Source organism: Malania oleifera, chromosome 11, assembly GCF_029873635.1.
Source record: "Malania oleifera isolate guangnan ecotype guangnan chromosome 11, ASM2987363v1, whole genome shotgun sequence".
Classification (NCBI taxonomy): domain Eukaryota; kingdom Viridiplantae; phylum Streptophyta; class Magnoliopsida; order Santalales; family Ximeniaceae; genus Malania; species Malania oleifera.
This window is the reverse complement of record NC_080427.1, coordinates 55,129,932-55,149,400: the sequence shown is the minus strand read 5'-3', so window position 1 is coordinate 55,149,400 and position 19,469 is coordinate 55,129,932. Positions and strand designations below refer to the sequence as shown.

General features: G+C 37.0%; 1 protein-coding gene across 3 annotated transcripts in view; it reads left to right on the top strand.

Moving 5' to 3' along the window:
* Positions 1 to 19,469, top strand: part of LOC131168475 (peptide deformylase 1B, chloroplastic/mitochondrial) — an 89,307-nt gene that overhangs the window by 38,548 nt on the left and 31,290 nt on the right. For all 3 annotated transcript variants that reach the window (XR_009140302.1, XR_009140303.1, XM_058127931.1), the window contains exon 4: positions 4,195 to 4,305. Coding sequence is in view for 1 of the 3 variants with exons in the window: in XM_058127931.1 (XP_057983914.1) it covers positions 4,195 to 4,305 (111 nt within the window). In the remaining 2 variants the exon portion in view is untranslated. The remainder of the gene's footprint in view (positions 1 to 4,194; positions 4,306 to 19,469) is intronic.

Sequence of the window (19,469 nt, the reverse complement as noted above, 5' to 3'; positions counted from 1 at the left end):
TAGACCGAACATTTCTTTTGCTGTACAACAAGTCAATTAGTTTCTTCAGACTCCTTGTCATCTTCATTTGGCTGCTGTCTGTAGGATCATATGCTATGTTTAGGGCACTTCTGCCCGTGGTTTATTCTTCCCTGTAGGCAATTCTACTCGCCTTGCTGCTAATAGTGATGCTGATTGGGCTGGTTGTGCGGATACACGTCGCTCCATCATTGGCTGGTGTGTGTTCTTAGGTGATGCATTGATCTCTTGGAAGAGTAAGAAACAATACAGAGTTTCTAATTCATTGAAGGAATCTGAATACCAGGCGATGTCTCTTGCTTGTTCTGAAATTATTTTGCTTCGAGGTTTGCTTGCTGAGCTAGATTTTTTTGAGACCGATTCTACACCTTTACATGCCGATAATACGAGTGCTTTCCGACTCATGGCCAATCTTGTCTATCATGAGCGCATGGAGCATATTGAAGTCGATTGTCACTCTATCCGTGAAGCATTTGAAGCTCGTGTTATCACTTTTCCACACATTTCCATTGAATTACAAATTGCTGATATCTTTACAAAGGCTCTCATTCGTCACCGACATTGCTTCCTATGTAGCAAATTGATGCTTGTTGATCAACCCATGTCAATTTGAGGGGGGCCATCAACGGAACAGCAAACAGAAAAAGATTTCTTTCCTTATTTCAGCCCACAATTGTTTCCTTGTTTCTCCATTCATTATTTTGTATAGTTAGCATATATTTAGTTTACATATATATAGGGCTTGACATATTATAGTTTTCATGTGTAGGGCTAGAATCATGCTAGAACTTACTTACTTTCCATGTATAGCATTATTGTAAAGTCTATATATAATATACAAAACCCAAGGCCAAACGATTTGGCCATTCACACAATACTTTGACATGGTGAACTTGATGAGATAGTTAACTGGAGGAAAGAAGTTACCAAGGCCTATAGTTATAAGATTTGCAACTGCCTTCATCACTCTTCGTTCAATCCACCTTCAAAAGAACAACTTCAGGAAGATGTTTACTTCTAAAGATTGGAATACTACTAAATGGGCAAAGGAGGTAGCTGGGAAAAAGCTAGTATTGTTTTGTTGCCTACCTTTTGGAGTACCATTGCCTATGCTCTTAAGTTGATAATCCCACTTGTCTGTGTACTCCGTTTGGTTGATGGGGAAAAGAAACCTGCAGTGAGATACATTTATGAAGCAATGGATAGGGCTAAGGAAGCCATAGAGAAGGCTTTCAGTGAGAGAGAGGATATATTCAAGGAAGAATTTGAAATTATTGATACGAGGTGGGGATGCCAACTCCATCAACCTTTGAATGCAGCTGCACACTACTTGAACCCGAAATTTTTCTATTCAAACCCCCACATTTCGCAAGATGAAGAAATCATGGTGGGTTTGTACAAATGTATTGCAAGGTTAGTGCCAACCCTTGAAATGCAAGATAAATTTTTACATGAGTTGGAAAAGTATAGTAGCGCTAGTGGCCTCTTTGGAATTGATTTGGCAGCGAGACAAAGGAAGATAAAAGCACCGGGTAAAGTGACATTTTTACTACCTTTTTATATCTAAATTATTTTTTCTATTTAGCTAGTAGGTATTCATTTAAAATTTATTTTATAACAGCACAATGGTGGATGTCATTTGGTTTATTGGCTCCAAACTTGCAAAAGTTTGCTGCGAAAATCCTTAGCCTAACGTGAAGTGCTACCGGCTGCGAAAGAAATTGGAGCATATTAGTATATCATGGATTAAAGAACATGAACTATCAGTCTACTGCTTTTTAGAATCAGATTTTACTATATTACTTTAAACTTTTTGCAGCTTCATAGAAAAAGGAGAAATAGGCTATCCCAGCAATGCTTGAATGATTTGGTATTGGTGAAATACAATCGAACTTTGAGGCATCGATACAACAAGTATGACCCCATTGATCCCATCCTTCTAAAGGACATTGTTGATAGTAATGAGTGGTTGATTGGTAGGATGGATGGTGATTCCGGTGAGGATGATGACCTTGTGTTTGAAGATGATCTTTTGACTTGGGCTTCTGTTGCTAGAGCTGTTGGAGTAAATAATCCCCCGCGTCACACTAGATCAAGAATAAGTGCAAATATGCATCATCTTCTAGAGGAAGAGCTTCATCTAGATGTGCTAGGGGCCAGACCACAATGTTGGAACTTGTAGATGAGGATGATATCCAAGTGGATAGTGTCAATTTTGGTCTGAATGCCCTTTCCATAGGGTTTGCTTTCATTATATAGAAGAGATTTACATATTTGCTGCCAGATTTTCAGGCACATTTTCCACACCTAAATGCTGCCAGATTTTCAGGCACATTGTTCAGTGCCTAAATGCTACCAGATTTTCAGCATTATTTACAGCCTAATTTTCTGCTTTATACAATATAAATATAAACTAAAATATTTCAACTAAATTATTTACATCCTAAATTATCTCTGTTAACATCCCCCCTCAAATTGATGCCGGTAGATCAAGAAGCATCAATTTGTCAACCAAGGACTTATGCTGGTGCTGAGAAAGAGCTTTAGTGAATATGTTTGCAGTTTGACGTTTGGTGGAAATGTGAGGAAGAGTAATCACTCGTTTGTCAAATGATTCACGTATGGAATGGCAATTGACTTTGATATGTTTCGTATGCTCATAGAAAACAGGATTAGCGGCAATCTAAATATCACTGGTATTATCAGCATGAAGAGGAGTGGAATGAAGTTGAGTAAACCAAGTTCACCCCATAACCCATGAAGCCATGTGATCTCAGAGCATGCAGAAGACATAGCACGATACTCAGACTCAGTGGAGGACTTAGAAACTGTCTTGCTTCTTACTCTTCCAAGAAATGAGTGCATTGCCTAAGAACATGCACTAGCCAGTAACAGAGCGGCGAGTATCCGCACATCCGGTCCAATCAGCATTACTATACCCCACCAACTGTAAGGAAGATTCCTTAGGAAATAACAACCCACGTGTAGAGGTGCTCTTCAGATATTGGATAATGCGGTGGACAGAGGCCAAATGAAGATGTCGGGAAGCCTGCATAAATTGACTGACTTGCTGCGCGACAAAAGAAATATCAGGATGAGTAATCATTAAGTAGTTCAAACTCCCAATGAGCTGCCGATACAAGGATGGATCTGATAGAAGCTCGTCTTCCTCCTAATGAAGCTTAATATTTACCTCTTAAGGGAGTAAGAACAGAGTTACCAGATTGGAGACCAGCCAAAGAATCACTTCCAGTGTGTATTTGTTCTGGTGTAACAACATACCAGTTGGAGAAAGCTGCACCTCAAGGCCAAGAAAGTACTGCGACCAAGATTTTTCATGTGAAAAGAGGCCTTGAGATGCAGCTTACTCCGACTGGTATGTTGTTACACAAGCACGAATACACGCAGGAAGTGATTTCATTGGCTGGTCTCCAATCGGGTAACTGTTATTATATAGAAGAGATTTACGTAGTTGCTGCCAGATTTTCTGGCACATTTTCAGCACCTAAATGCTGCCAGAATTTCATGCTCATGCTGCCAGATTTTCGGGAACATGCTGCCAGATTTTCAGCATTATTTACAGCCTAATTTTCTGCTATATACAATATAAACATAAACTAAAATATTTCAACTAAATTATTTACATTCTAAATTATCTCTGTTAACAGATAGTGCAGAGGAGACAGAAGAGGAAAAAAATGTTGGAGAAAAAAATTCTGATGATGAAGAGGAAGATAATGATATCTTGGTAGACTTAGTTGATGACGAGTGATGAACATGATTGAGGAGGATTTTTAGATTTTAGACTTTGAAATCTTTTATTGTATTTTTTTCTTTTGATGTTGAACTATGTTGATGCTTTTGGCCTTCGGCATGGCAATTTCATTAAAGTTACAATTTTGGTATTGAATGTTTTGGCATTTTAAATTCTAATATTACTAGATACGTTCACATATCAATTACCCCAAAGAGGCATTTTACACAATTTTACACAATTCTCCACATAGTTAATAACTTAATATTAATAAATAACCTTAACATGCCAAAGTTTATATTGTAACTGATTTCTGTTATGGCCAAATTCATTTGTGCGCTGTATTTAATTACTTTGATTGCATGATCTTGGAGTTCTGAGCTGCTTTACATCAATTTGTATTTTTATTTTCATCATTGCAGAGACCAGAATCTGTGAAAATTGATGCACAGGACATTTCTGGTGCAAGGTTTACAATCAAATTGTCAGGCCTTCTTGCAAGGGTGTTCCAGCATGAATTTGATCATTTGCAGGTTCTTTCTTCAATTCTATACATCATATTTGTGGTTAAATTGTGTGGCCTGACAATTTTAGAAAGTATGTTTGTCTAGTCTTGATGTGATTTAGAATTGGATTATGAAATGAAATTGAATATTTTTGTGTTTGCTATGGGGCTTATCCTTCTCTCTCTCTCTCTCTCTCTTTCTGAGCCTGCATCATTGGTTCTTGATTAACGATTGATTATAATTACAATTACACAAATGGGTTGTGTTGCAAAGTTAGAAAAACTTGCCAACGAACTACCTATATTGACGTTTGCCTTCAAAATATGCACTAACATCCCTTACAACTTCACCTTGGGATTTGATTATCAAATGGTTTAGCTCCCTACATACCAATCTCATTTAGCAAGTTGAAGCTATAGATACATTCAACGCTTTCATACACTTACAATCTCAATGCCTAGAAAGTAACATGGGGTATCATGTCCTTGGTTTGAAATTTTGCTTGAAGCCATTTCTTAACATTGGCAATCTCGCTTATCGCTGCCAATGATGGTGTTTGATCATTAGAAAAAATTAATATAAGTACCACATGGGTCTTCTTTTGCAAACAAAGACTGAATGATTAGAGTTGCATGGGATAAACCAAATGCAGAGACCTCCATACTAAAACCAAGATAAAGGAGACTGCTAAAGACAATAAATGATCTTATGCAACCTATATGCATTTTGGTCCTCCTTTGAGCAACAAACCTAGGAGGTTGCTCCATGGTTACCTCTTTTTTTAAATCTTCATACTTGAGGGCATCCTTCACATCCAATTAATAAAAGGCTAAGAAAATTTAACTGCCAGTGAGATTAATACATGAACATAATTTAGTTGGGCAACATGAGAGAAGGTATCAAAATAATCAATATCATAAGTTTGGGTGTATCCCTTGGCAACCAGCTGAGGCTTGAGCTGTTCGATTGAGATGCCAAGAAGATATTTGATGGCGTAGACTCAATGACACCTAATCAACTCCTTTTCTGGAGTCACATATATCTCAAGTGGTCAAGGCATTTAAGGCATGTTATGCATTGTTGGCTCGCAATGTAACAACTTAAGCTTTTAGAAAAAGTGGTAATCTAACATGGTATTAGAGCCAGGTTACCAGGACGTCTTAAATTATAGTCTTGTTGCTCATGTAATGGGTGTTGTTTATCGTTTGTTAATTTCTCCATATGCTGTTGGGTTGCACGTGCGGAGGGGTGTTAAGACTTGATATACATTGTTGGCTCACCACAACCTAATAGCTTAAACTTTTAGATAAAGTGGTGATCTAACAACATCCATTTCTTCATCCTTCACATGCTTCAACCCAAGGTTAGCAAGCAAACCCTTAATTGTTTCTTATTTTTAATAATTGATGGATTTATAAAAGGAGTGAAAGTTTTTTGTAGAGGGATAAGGGTAGGAACAACGGATCAACACACAAGGGGTAACCATAAATTGTCAATGGACTCAAAATATATCCACCCAAGGAGACTCAACACTAGAGAAATATTGAGGATTTGTTGCATATGGAAAGCTACCATTTTTGACAACTCTAAATATAGAGTGGGTTAAGAATCACAATTAGTGTGTCCTAAATTAGACTTGCCTTATTAGCTATAATTTCCTAGAATTAATTGTATAGAGTGTGAGTTGATTTCTTTCTTTTTGTAGCCACCTAACTGTATGTATAAAAGCAATAGTATGTAATGACATTATACACAACATAATACGAAAAATCATTTGTTAAAATTTTCTACTTGGTATCAGAGCCTAAGATTCTTAACAGCCTAGCCTCATAGCCTTGAAAAAACCCTAGTCGCGCATCCCATCCCTAGGAAAACCCTACCCACCATCAGCTTCTTGAGCGCACAGACTTAGGCCAAGAAAGAAGTCCAGCCACGAGGATCAGCTACCACCCTCTTAGGCTGAGAACTAAGTTCAACCGCCACTCCCTTCTCAAGCAAAACCCTAGCTGCCACACATACCTACCCACCTGCAACCAGAAACTTCACAAATCACCATGTCTGTTGACAGTAAACATCTCGTGTCAGCTATGCAATTCAACATCCAACATGATCAATCCAACCTCCCGATGGTGGTTGAGAAGCTAAATTCCACCAATTATGTCAATTGGGCACAATCAGTCAAGATGACCATCAGAGGAAAGAGCAAGTTGGGATATTTAGATGGCTCTAAGAAGCGGCCAGAAGAAGATGAAATCACAGGTGTTGGCTTGGCTGATCAACACTGTGCAGCCAAACATTGGGAGTAACTAGCTATTCATGGAGAAGGCAAGCAATCTATGGGCAGCTGTGAAAGAGGAATTTTCAAGTGGAGGTAATGATGGTTCTATGTATGAGTTGGAGGATCAGATCCGAGACACTAAACAAGTTGATTCCGATATTAACTCCTATTTTAGTACTCTATAGGGATTATGGATGGAATTGGATTATTATCAAAATTTAGAACTTATGAATACTCATGTGCCAATTAGAGTTACTCGCCTTATGGAGAAGGGTAGGACGTATAAATTCTTGGCTAGTTTATGATCAGAATTTGATAATGTGTTCTTCATGGTGATTAGTAGAACTCCTTTTCCTACTGTTAGTGAAGCTTTCTCGATGGTACAAAGTGAAGAGAGCAGAAGAAAGGCCATGACTAAGGACCAGAGTGGAGAATTCGTGGCTATGGCAGTCAATAGAGATCGTAGACCTCCAAATAAGAGGAAGAGAGGGGACTACAAGGACAATCTTTGGTGTGACCGATTCCATAAATGCGGCATACTATTGACACTTGTTGGGAGATACATGGAAGATTAGGAGCTAATAGAGATAAAGGTAAAAAGGTGAGTAAATCACATATGGCTGAAGGTGCTCAACAATGGGAGAAAACTGAGTTGCTTTTACCAACAAGCAGCTTACAGAACTAATGAAGTTACCAGAAATCTGTGTCGAGACTGCTAAAGTTACTACAAATCTGTGCCGAGACTGATAACTCCACAACTTGCTCCCTAGAAGACTTGCGTGGAGAGATCCTCCTGAACTATCATCGATCGGAATGATTTCACTTTTTTTGAGATTGACTTTCAAACCTGAGACGACCTCAAAAGCTACTAAGATGCAACGCATGTTAAGAAAATAAAAGGGTCATCCTCACAGAAAATGATGGTGTCATCTTCGAATATAAGGCGAGAGACCTTTAAAGATCTTCTGTTATTATTGATTCCGAGGCCTTTAAGGAGTCATCTGTTAGTGGCTTTTTCCAACATGAGGCTCAACACCTCCATCACCACAATGAAAAGGAAGGGAGACAAAGGATTCCCCCATCTTAGATCTCTGCAGGAGCCAAAGAAGTCAGAGTGGCACCCATTTATGAGCATTGAGATGCTTGGAGTACTTATGGAGTGGGCAATCCAACTACACCATTGCTCCCCAAAACCCATCGTTTTAAGAAGTTAAAGAATAATGTTCTAGTTGACATGATCGAAAACTTTCTCCATATCAAGATTACTCTTCATGCCACTCCTCCTTCCTCTTTAATAGGAATCCACCACCTCATTAGCAATGAGGGCTGCATCCATGATCTGTTTTCCTGCTACAATGGCATGTTGGTATTGCCTGATAACTTCTTGGATGCCTCTTTTGATCCTTTTGGCAAAGACTTTAGCAAGAATCTTGTATAGACTCCCAACCAGGTTGATTAGACAAAAGTCCTTGATATTAAACGACCTAGATTTCTTTGGAGTCAGGGTAAGAAACATGGCGTTAATGTTGCACACGTATCTACCTGATCTGAAGAGGTCCTTAAAAGTGCCGATGAAGTCCTATTTGAGAGTGTTCCAATTAAATTGAAAAAAGGATAAGGAGAAACCATCAGGGTCGGGTGCTTTGTACCATTGCAGTCTCTAATAGCTTGGAGGATTTCAGCTTCTTTGAAGGGTTTCTCAAACCACTCTGTAGTAGAGGGGCTAAGCGATTTGAAATTAATTCCATCTATGATAGGTCTCCAGATTTCAGTTTCGAAATATAGGGCTTTGTAAAACTCACAAATGCCTATTTTGTTTTCCTCTTCCTTAGCCTAGGATTCTCACTGATTACAATGCTTGAAATGGTGTTTAGCTTGCAGTAAGAATTCGCTGTTTGGTGGAAATATTAAGTGTTCCGATCTCCCTCCTTGAGCCATAACGTTCTAGATTTCTGTCTCTAGTTGATCTCTTCAAGGCTGATAATCTTTGACAACTCCTTTAGAAATACCTTTGTCATTCGTTTGGTACTGAGCCATTTACCCCTCTTCTGCTCATTGGGATCCTTGATGTCAACAAGAATGGTGGTTTTTTTTGCTTGAATATTTCCAAAGGTGCTCTTATTCCGCACCTTGAGCTTTTCTTTCAATTCCTTCAATTTTGAAGCTAGCACAAAGCTAGCTTTCCCCTCGACCTAAAACAAGGACCACTAGTTCTTTATGAGGTCTTTGAAACCGTTGTGCTTTAACCACTTGTTCTAAAAGCGGAAAGAGATTGGCCCCATTTGACACTTCCTATGTCAATAAAAATAGGGCTGGTGTGGGCTTGGGAAGGAATCCCTTAGTGGCTTTGGAATAGTGAATGTCTTAGTCTAAGTAATTTGTCAATCCTAGATAAAAGGGGTGGCTCTCTATTATTGGATCAAGTAACATTCCCCTTGTGAGTGGAACATTGAAGATCAATGAGGGCATTTGCATTAATGAAGTCTAGAAACTCTCTCATGCAACTACTTCCCACTCCACCTTCACTTCTTTCATGGGGAAAAAGCACCATGTTAAAATATTAAAATTCAATTGAGCCTTAATTTTCAAAATTAGGGTCCAATTTAAACTTAATTTTGCAATTGATGGTCAATTGAGCCCTAATTCTAAAACTTGGAGTTCAATTGGGCTTCAATTCGAGAATTAGAGCTTAGTTAAGCCTCAATTTGAAAAATTTGGTCGAATTTGATGGAAGTGAGTTTTTGCGACTTGAGTTTGATTTGTTTATGAATTTATTTTATTTTTGTGCTTAGTGTGAATTTCAAACTTGGAATTGGATGGATTTGTATATGTTTTGTAGGTGAGCACGTGCCATGAAGATGGAGATTATTGATTTTGTGTCAGTTTTGTGATGTTAATACTGAATGTGGATGTGTGGAGTTGTGAAGATTGCATTTGAGAAGGCGAAAGTGTAGCATATGTATGTAGTGAAGAACAAGACCGCGTTAATTTTTGATTTTCAGTGAAATGGGAGGGTGAGTGAAGAGAGCAAAGTTTTAAGGGAGTTTGAGTATGTGAAGACCCTAAAGAGGTTGAGAAACCACCAAGAGATAGGGGGGAAAAAGGGAGGTAAAGGCAAAAAAGAGCTCTTTTTGGACTTTTGGTACTCAAAGAAGTACTTTTTTTTTTGATTTTATAATTTCTCAAGACTTAAATGAAAAAATTATTCATTTTTGAAGATTTTATTTGATCAAAATGAGACTAATCTATTGGAAATGAAAATGATGCAAAAATGCGGAGAAAATGCATTAAAAATGCCAAGAGGCCTTATTAAGAGTGATAAGGGAATAGTAACATATTTGGCACCATACTGTGCTGACATGGTGTGTCACTTCAAGGCAACGTCTTAGTTGACCCTTTCTCAATTTTTGCTACACCTTGGTGTTATAACAATCTAAGTGCAACTTTGTAGGGGGCACCTGGTAAGGATTCATATAATAGAGATTTGACCAGTTTTATGCTAGTTGTTAGCTACCTAATGCAGCCATCTTCCTTTAATTGGGCATTGGACCAGATATGTGAAAAGATTATGGTCATTGGGTGCATCATACGTGGAGTTGTGCAAAAACTAATCCATGAAGGACATAAAGTATTGATGACTAGTCAAAATTTTGAATCTACATGGACCCTGAATAATTTATAAGGGAAACAATGATTTACTATGAGACTCGACTCTAAACAAAAAAGATGTCATATGCTTTTCTAATTGATACATGGGGTGCTCAAAATGAAAAATAGGCTTGAACATAGGAAAAACTTCGTGGTTTTTGTAGGGATGGATGACCTAAATGAGCATATGACCCATCCTAAAAAACAGCCTGAGTAGAAATCGAGGAAGTTGCATGACAAGAATTGGATCTACAACCACCACCACCATCTAAATAGTACCTATTGGCTGTTGTCATGCTCAAGCCGTCCAACATTCCTTGTCTTTGTTTGGATATGGTGAACAATACAATGAGGGGGAAAGAAGGTCACAAAACTGTTATGAGACTTTGGCACGTATAAAGGAAAGAGGAATAGAAGGAAAGGAAAGAATATTCCCTCAGCCAAATGGTCTTACCAATAGTAACCTTAAGAGTGTAAAGTATTGAGTTTCAAGGATTGAAATAAATTAGTATATAAAACGAGGCACCAAATTCAATAATCTAGGCTAGGGAGGATTGAGACCCATAGTAGCATTAGATGTAGAAGATTGAGTTTGGAGTTGTTGAACAATGTCGACAGCATTGTTATAATCCTTTATGGATATGGTAGTTGATGTGCTCAACTCCCTAGTATATTGGCAAGCTGCGCTTCAAGTGTCAATGAATCACCTTAATGAAAGATGTGAAAATTCGCAAGTGCACAAAATTGTAACAAGTAATATAGTGATAAAGAAAGATGTCGAACCCACAATGACTATTTACCTATTAACTATTGAAATTGTTATAATTCTAAATTATTTGAAAATCAAGAAAAGTGGTGGATTTTGAATCTGAAAAATAAAAATAAAAAAAATAAAAAAAATAAAATCAAATAAATACTTAAAAAGAAGAAGATTTCACCCAAGAAGAAAACACTAAGGCATCCGACTCACCTAACCAATCCAATCCCAAATCCTAATTATCATCCTATTTGACGGCAAAATATTCAAACTTATCTAAGACCCTCTCTCGAGTAGAATTAGACTTACCCAACATACGATGACCTGCGATATGTCTATTCAAATTTAAAAGCATTTGAGTACATTAAAATTAATAATATTTCACATAAAACGCACAAATCACGTTGACACATTCTTGTCTTTTGTTCAATTCTTGACATACATCATACGAAGCTAAACTACATGCATCATTTCTCGAATTAACATACACAAAAAATCACTTAACTATTGGTCAGATAATTGAAAGCATTAAACTCAATGATGTATACTCGAACAAATGATAAGATTATGATCACATAGAAATAAGATTTGGAATTGTCATTAAGAGGTTACATCATAGCCTTAGCAATAACAATTAGCTCATAATAGAATCAAAACAAACCATAATAATTTTAGAATTCATAATGCAAATTGTACAAAGAGAAGATGAAAGAAGTAAGAAGGAAACTGTATGTAGATCGAAAATCTCAATCATCAACAACTCCAATTCGACCTCTGTCTTCTTCTTCTTATTCCAAGTTTCAAATTCCTCCTCTAATGGTGTAGAAAATCCCCCCTTTTTTTTCCCTAGATTCGAATCCCCTCCTTTTATCGTCCTCCCTTCTTATCTCCCCAAAACAAGATTCTCCAATTCCCCTTCTTTTCTGCCGCCGCCTTGATGTACGATTTTCTCTATTGAGATCTTCCCATCTTTGTAAATCGTTAACACGAAAGCTGTGGGATTTTTTCTTAGATTTTCGTAGATACCTAGATCGCCCTTTTTGGAGTTCTCTATAAAAGGTTATGCTCCAAATACTGAATGGTGTTTCAGGAAATTCGAGAGAGGAATTTGAATTTGAAAAGGACTCTTGATGAAGGAAATTTGAATTTGAAAAGGAAAGTTTTTTCCTTAATTCCCATGACTCCTTTAATTTATTTATTCCTAAACAAAAATAAACAAAATGAATCAAAACTCTAATAAATAATAAAATTAAACACAAACTAGCATAAAAATAAGAGTGAAAGTATGACAAAACTTGTATAGAAATTAAACACATCAAAATACCGCCAAACTTATGATTTGTTGGTCCTTGAGCAAAAAGAAAAAGAGAAAAGAAAAATTAAACAAATAGAATAGGTTGATTTCTCACAATGATTGCCTCATGGATTGCTTAAAGAAATTGATTCAAGGAAAGGTCTAAACATTTAACAAGTTTTTAGATTAATTCAAGAGCAAGCTTAGGTTTATGTAGAAACCTTTTAAGTGTGTGTGTGAGTAACCAATCTCAACTTGCTACTCTATTAACTCGGATCAATTTATGCGATCTTGATTGAATTATGATTAATCTCTAGGAGGATGAGCTTCGCGAACGTCTTATGCCTATTTTTCGAATCAATTCTCCACTAATGTAGTACACACACAGCACAAAAGATCAAAAGGTCTTAATAAAAGCTTGTAATGTTCGGCATAGGGTAATGGCAAAGAAAAAAACATGGTATGGAATTCAAAGCAAGAAAATTCAACATAAGCTTCACCAATGAAGAGAGAAAAAAATTTACATTTACTTCCCAGAGCAAATTATGAGCAATTTATTCATCTATATATATATATATATATATATATATATATATATATATTTCTGATTCCACAACCGCCAAACTTATTTTTTTTTTGTAATTCGGGTTGTATTATTTGTACTATAATTTTTTTTTTTAATAGAATAACAAAACTTGCTCTTGCTCTTTTAACTCTTTAACAAACTCTTTTAACTCTTTAACAAACTTTTTCTCTTCTCCAATGACTTCAAGGCTCAAAGGGGTGACTAGAGATAGATAATTAGCATAGATCAAACGTTCCAAAGATGGCCTAGATCATTTCTCTAGTGGTGTGCTGCCTAGGATTTTGCCTCGAGAGATTATCAAATAGGTTCTAGAGTTTCGTGAAATCTTATAAAATATCTAATTCACATAAATATACTCTAAGCCAACAAAGCAACTTATTGATCATGGTATTGTGCAAAAGTGTTCAAAGGAATTCAAATAAATCAAGCAAACACAAGAATTAAGCACAAAACAATACAAATTTAGCAGGCTTGTGATCATCAACCCAAAACCAAAACAAAACGAAAAGAAAATATTTTTGTGATTTTCAAAATTTTTAAATATATATACATATATATATATATATATAAATATAATAAAATTAATAGATACTCCATAATAAATTACCCCTACCCCCAAACTTAAAGAACACATTGTCCCTAATGTGAAGAATTAAAAGAGATGAAAAAAATAAAAGGATGAAAGTAAACTTCCCTAAAAATGTTGCATGAGTGCAATGGTAGGTCTGGAGTAGGGAACACCTTCTTTGGTGCTGCTGCATATCCATATAGAAAACAATAATAAGCATGACCGGCAAGTCGTTCCAACATTTGATCAATGATAAGGAGTGGAAAGTGATCTTTTCGTGTGGCATCGTTGAGCTTATAGTAGTCTATGCACACTCTCCAACCTGTGACCGTTCTTGTTGGGATGAGTTCATTATTTTCATTCTCTACCACCGTCACTCCTCCCTTCTTGGGCACTACTTGCACTGGACTTACCAATAAGCTATCAGAAATAGGGTAAATAATTCCGACATGCAACAATTTAAGAACTTTTTTTACAACTTCTTGCAAGTTTAGACTAAGTCTCCTCTCTGGTTGCACTGTAGGCTTATAATTCTCTTCCATTAAAATCATGTGCATGTAATGTGGAGGGCTTATTCCCTTAAGTCAGCTATAGTCCATCCCAAAGCTTGCTTGTGAGCTCTCAAAACTCGTAGTAACTTCTCTTCTTCAAGACTTGTCAAAGATGAAGAAATTATTACGGGCTTAGAAGAATCATGTAAATACGCATATTTATGATGAGAAGGAAGAGGTTTGAGTTCTAAAGATGGGGCCTCAATAATGGATGGCTTTTGTGGAATAGTGCTTTGGCCCAGTGTTATGTTTTTTGGCTTCTCTTTAGGCAAGTAAGGCGGAGATGCTTCCAATTAGTGTGCACAATTGCTTATCTTGGAAATCTCATAATCGGTAGTGCTGGATTGAACAAGACATGCCTCAAGTGGTTCCTTCGGATAACTCTCTTCAAAAGTGTCTACCACAAGTTCATCAATCACATCTATGTTGAAGCATGTAGCGGTTGTTGACGGATATTTCATTGCTTCAAACACATTAAATGTAACTTGTTCATCTTGCACACGTAGTATTAGTTTCCCTTGTTGCACATCTATGAGAGTTATTTTCGTGGCTAAGAATGGTCGACCAAGAATAAGTGGGACTTCTCGATCTTCCTCCATATCTAAAACAATAAAATCTGCAGGGAAAATAAACTTGTCAACTTTAACAAGAACATCCTCTACTATGCCTCTTGGTCGTTTAATGGACCGGTTTGCCAATTGAAGTGAAATGGTAGTGGCCTTGACCTCTCCTAGCCCCAATTGCCTAAAAATAGAAAAGGGCATCAGATTTATGCTAGCACCTAAATCACACAAAGCTTTTTCGAAATAAGAGTTTCCAATGGTGCAAGGAATAGTAAAGCTCCTTGGATATTTAAGCTTTGGTGGCAGCTTATTTTGCAAAATGGCGGTGCACTCTTTGGTCAACATCACGGTCTCATACTCTCCTAATGTCCTCTTGTTTGATAGAATCTCCTTTATGAACTTCACATAGCTAGGCATTTGTTCCAAGGCATTTGCAAAAGGAATGTTAATATGTAACTTTTTAAAAACATCAAGGAACTTAGAAAATTGTTTATCTAGCTTATTTTTATGAAGTCTTTGAGGAAAAGGTATAGGAGGAATATAAGGAGTAGTATGAGAAGAAGAAACGGGAGGATTTCCCGAGTTTACCATTTTTTGGCTTGGGACAGGGGTGGGTGCCACAGCCTTGGATGTGGGTGTTGCAGATCTCACAGTTTGCTCCTTTTTTCCGGAATTTTTCTCTCTCTTGTAAATTAAGGTCTCTTCCACTTCTTAAAGGTACTAACCTTCATTTACTCTTTCTAGTTATTTTTTGTGGTGCTTGGAAGTGATCCTTGAGGTCTTTCGGACATTAATTTTGCCAAATGACCAACCGTCCTTTCAATGCTCCGCATAGTGTTCTCATTGTTTTTTAGAGCAATGTCATGATCTTGAAATCTAGCATCCACCTTGGCCATAAATTGTGCCATTACCTCCTCCATATTCAGCTTCTACTCTTATTGTTGACTTTGAAATCTCGGTGGAGGCTTGGAAACATTTTGGGAGTTGCTCCATAAGAAATTTGGGTTGTTTCGCCATTCGGGATTGTAAGTGTTGGAATAAGAATTGTTTTGTCATTGGTAATTCAACACAAAGTTTGCTTGCTCCGAACTATGGTTGGCGAATGAATTTCCCACTTGACAATCTACCCCCATATGATTCCCTGCACAAAATTCACAAATTATATTAGTAGATTGAATGGCACTAACATTGATATTGTCTAATTTCTTAGATAAAGTTGAAACTTGAGCAGCTAAAGCAGAAAAATAATCAATTTCGTGAACTCTCTGGGTTATTTTAGACGTCACTCGTTCTGCTGGCCAGTGGTAATTGTTGGTTGCCATCTCCTCCACTAACTCATATGCTTCTTTCAGTGATTTCTTCATCAAAGTCCCTTCGGCTGCCGCATCAATCATTTTACGTGTTGTAGGCTGCAAACCATTGTAGAAGGTTTGCACTTGAATCCAAACAGGAAGTCCATGATGTGGGCACTTTCTAAGCAATTCTTTATATCTCTTCCAAGATTCATAAAGTGACTCCATATCAATTTGGACAAAAGTGGTGATATTGTTTCACATCTTCAAGGTTTTGGCTGGGGGAAAGAACTTTGCTAGAAAAGTTTTAGTCAAATCGTCCCATGTAGCTATAGTTTGCAGTGGAAGCGAGTTTAACCATTCCTTTGCCTTGTCTCGGAGGGAGAATGGGAAAAGTCTCAATCTAATAGCATCATCAAAAACTCCGTTATGTTTAAAAGTATCACATAACTCTAGAAAATTAGCTATGTGAGCATTTGGATCATCATGTGGCATGCCACTGAATTACATCGTTGTGGCAACCATCTGAAGAATAGCTGGCTTTCTATCAAAGTTATTGGCTTGAATTGCAGGTCGTCTAATGCTAGAAGTTGCTTCTGTGACCATGGGAACAACATAATCTCCCAAAGTCCTGTTTCCAAGTTGATCTTCCATTGCTTCGTTCTTGGTTGGGAATCCTTCGTCTTCTCCTTGGTCAAACGTTGAAAGGTGCGTACAATTTAAGGGTCAAAAGGTACTAAATCCGAACTTTGAGTACCTCTCATGCTCAACTTGCGAAGCCTGCAAATAAAAAGAAAATTAAAACAAAATTAAAAATTAATACTAAGATAAAGAAAAATCAAATTAACCTAGAACTAGTTGGTATCAAAAGTAATAGAAAATAAATAGTCCCCGGAAACGATGCCAGAAACTTGTTGTGAAAATTCGCAAGTGCACAAAATTGTAACAAGTAATATATTGATAAAGAAGGATGTCGAACCCACGAGGACTATTTACCTATTAACTATTGAAATTGTTCTAATTCTAAATTATTTGAAAATCAAGAAAAGTGGTGGATTTTGAATATACAACAACAACAAAACCAAGCCTTAATCACCCATAGGTGGGGTCGGCTATATGAATCCTTTTCCGCCAATTTATGCGATCATGAACCATTTCTTTTGAGTATGAAAAAAAAAAAAAAAATTAAATTAAATAAATACTTAAAATGAAGAAGATTTCACCCAAGAAAAAAACACTTAGGCATCCGACTCGCCTAACCAATCCAATCCCAAATACTAATCATGCAGTAAATCAATTATCATTCTATTTGACGGCAAAGTATTCGAACTTATCTAAGACCCTCTCTTGAGTAGAATTAGAAATACCCAATATACAATAACCCGCGATATGTCTCTGCGAATTTTAAAGCATTTGAGTACATTAAGATTAATAATATTTCACATAAAAGCTGCACAAATCATGTTGGTACGTTCGTGTTTTTCATTCGATTTATGGCATACATAATACGAAGCTAAACTACATGCATCATCTTTCAAATTAACATGCACAACAAATCACTCAACTATTGGCCAGATAATTGAAAGCATTAAACTCAATGATGTCTCAAAAGGAATGATAAAATTATGATCACATAGAAATAAGATTCGGAATTGTCATGAAGAGGTTACATCGTAGCCTTAGCAATAGCAATTAGCTCATAATAGAATAAAAAGAAAACCATAATAATTCTAGAATTCATAATGCAAATTGTATAAAGAGAAGATGAAAGAAGTAAGAAGGAAACTGTATGTAGATCGAAAATCTTAATTGTCAATGACTCCAATTCGGCCTTCATCATCTTCTTTTTTTCCAAGCTTCAAATTCCTCCTCTAGTGGTGAAGAAAATCCCCCCTTTTTTCCCTAGCTTCTAATCCCCTCCTTTTATAAAGCTCTGGTCGTCCTCCCTTTTTATCTCCCCAAAACAAGATTCTCCAAATCGCCTCCTTTTCTGCTGCCGCCTTGATGTACGATTTTCTCTATCAAGATCTTTCCATCTTTGAAAATCGCTAACATGAAAGTTATGGGATTTTTTCTTGGCTTTCCGTAGATACCCAGATCACCCTTTTTGGAGATCCCTAGAAAAAAGTTATGCTCCAAATACGGAAGGGTGTTTCAAGAAATTCAAGAGAGGAATTTGAGTTTGAAAAGGACTCTTGATGAAGGGAATTTGAATTTGAAAAGGAAAGTTTCCTCCTTAATTCCCATGACTCCTTTAATTTATTTATTCCTAAACAAAAATAAACAAATAAATCAAAACTCTAATAAATAATAAAATTAAACACAACTAGCATAAAAATAGGAGTGAAAGTATGACAGAACTTGTATAGAAATTAAACATATCAAGTGACTTGTTGGTCGAAGTCGGTTTGCCATGGAGATTTTAACAACTTTGTGCAATGCAAGAATTGCAACGATGAACTCCTTGTCTTGAAACACTGCCTCTGCCATGTCCACTATCTAAATTTCATCCTTGTTGTCTAACATTTTGTATACCACAATTTGAGGTGGTGCTATTTGTGGATGAACTATCATGGAAGGGAGTTTGAGAAGAGGACTTAGAGCCATCTTTGGTGACCTTCTTGTGGTCATATTTGAAAAAAGACCAGATATACGAGTTTGATTTTTATCTTCCAATAAGCTTTCATTGTGGTCCGCCCCTTCTCTAGACCCCACTTATGTGGGAGCTTTGTGCACCAGGCTGCCCTTTTTTTTAAGAAGCTTTCATGATGAGTATGACCATCCTATAAAGCCTTGGCTATTCGAGGAAACATTGTTATTCCATAGGGGAGGGAGTTGGGAAGCGAGGGAAATGAGTGAAATTATGAAAATTATAAGTTGGAATGTTAAGACAAGGGGACTTTAGAAAGAGGGGTTTAATCAAAGAGGTCTTACTTAGATATTCTCTTGATATTGTTTTTATTGAGGAGACTAAGCTTGAGGATGTTGATGTGGGGTTTAGAGGGATTTGGGAAGAATGTAACAAGGATTGGGCCTTTGTGCCTTCTTAAGGGGTTAGTGGGTGGTATTTTGGTGTTGTGGGACACATGCTCTTTTGTTAGAGTGGATAGCTAGTAGGCCTTTTCTCTATTTTTTTGTCTTGGTAGAACCGTACAAGTGAAAGACTAGGGCCAGTGGTGGGTGTCGTCTGTGTACAATCCTTCTAGACCAACCTAGGGAGTTCTTTGTGGGATGAGCTCTACTATGTGTTTGGCTTTTGTGCTCCTAATTGGATACTGGGATGTGATTTTAATGTTGTGAGGTTTCCTCAAGAGAAGAAAGGGGGTGATAGGGTTATTGCTAGTCTGCTACTATGCAGAGTTTTGATTCACATATTAGGGATTATGATTTGAGAAATATCCCCTTAGATAATGCTAATTTTATGAGGTCGGTGGGAGGTTCTAAAACAGTGGCAAGTAGGCTTGACAGATTCCTATTTTGCACAAAGTGGGAGGATGATTCCCTAATCCCTTTCAATCCTCTTACGTAGCCTACTTCTAACCACTTTTCTATCATTTTGGAATTGAGGAAGGTTTCTTGGGTTCCTACTCCTTGGGTTCCTACACTAGCACAGAACACTTTCTGAACTTCAAGAGAGGGCTATACCACAGAATT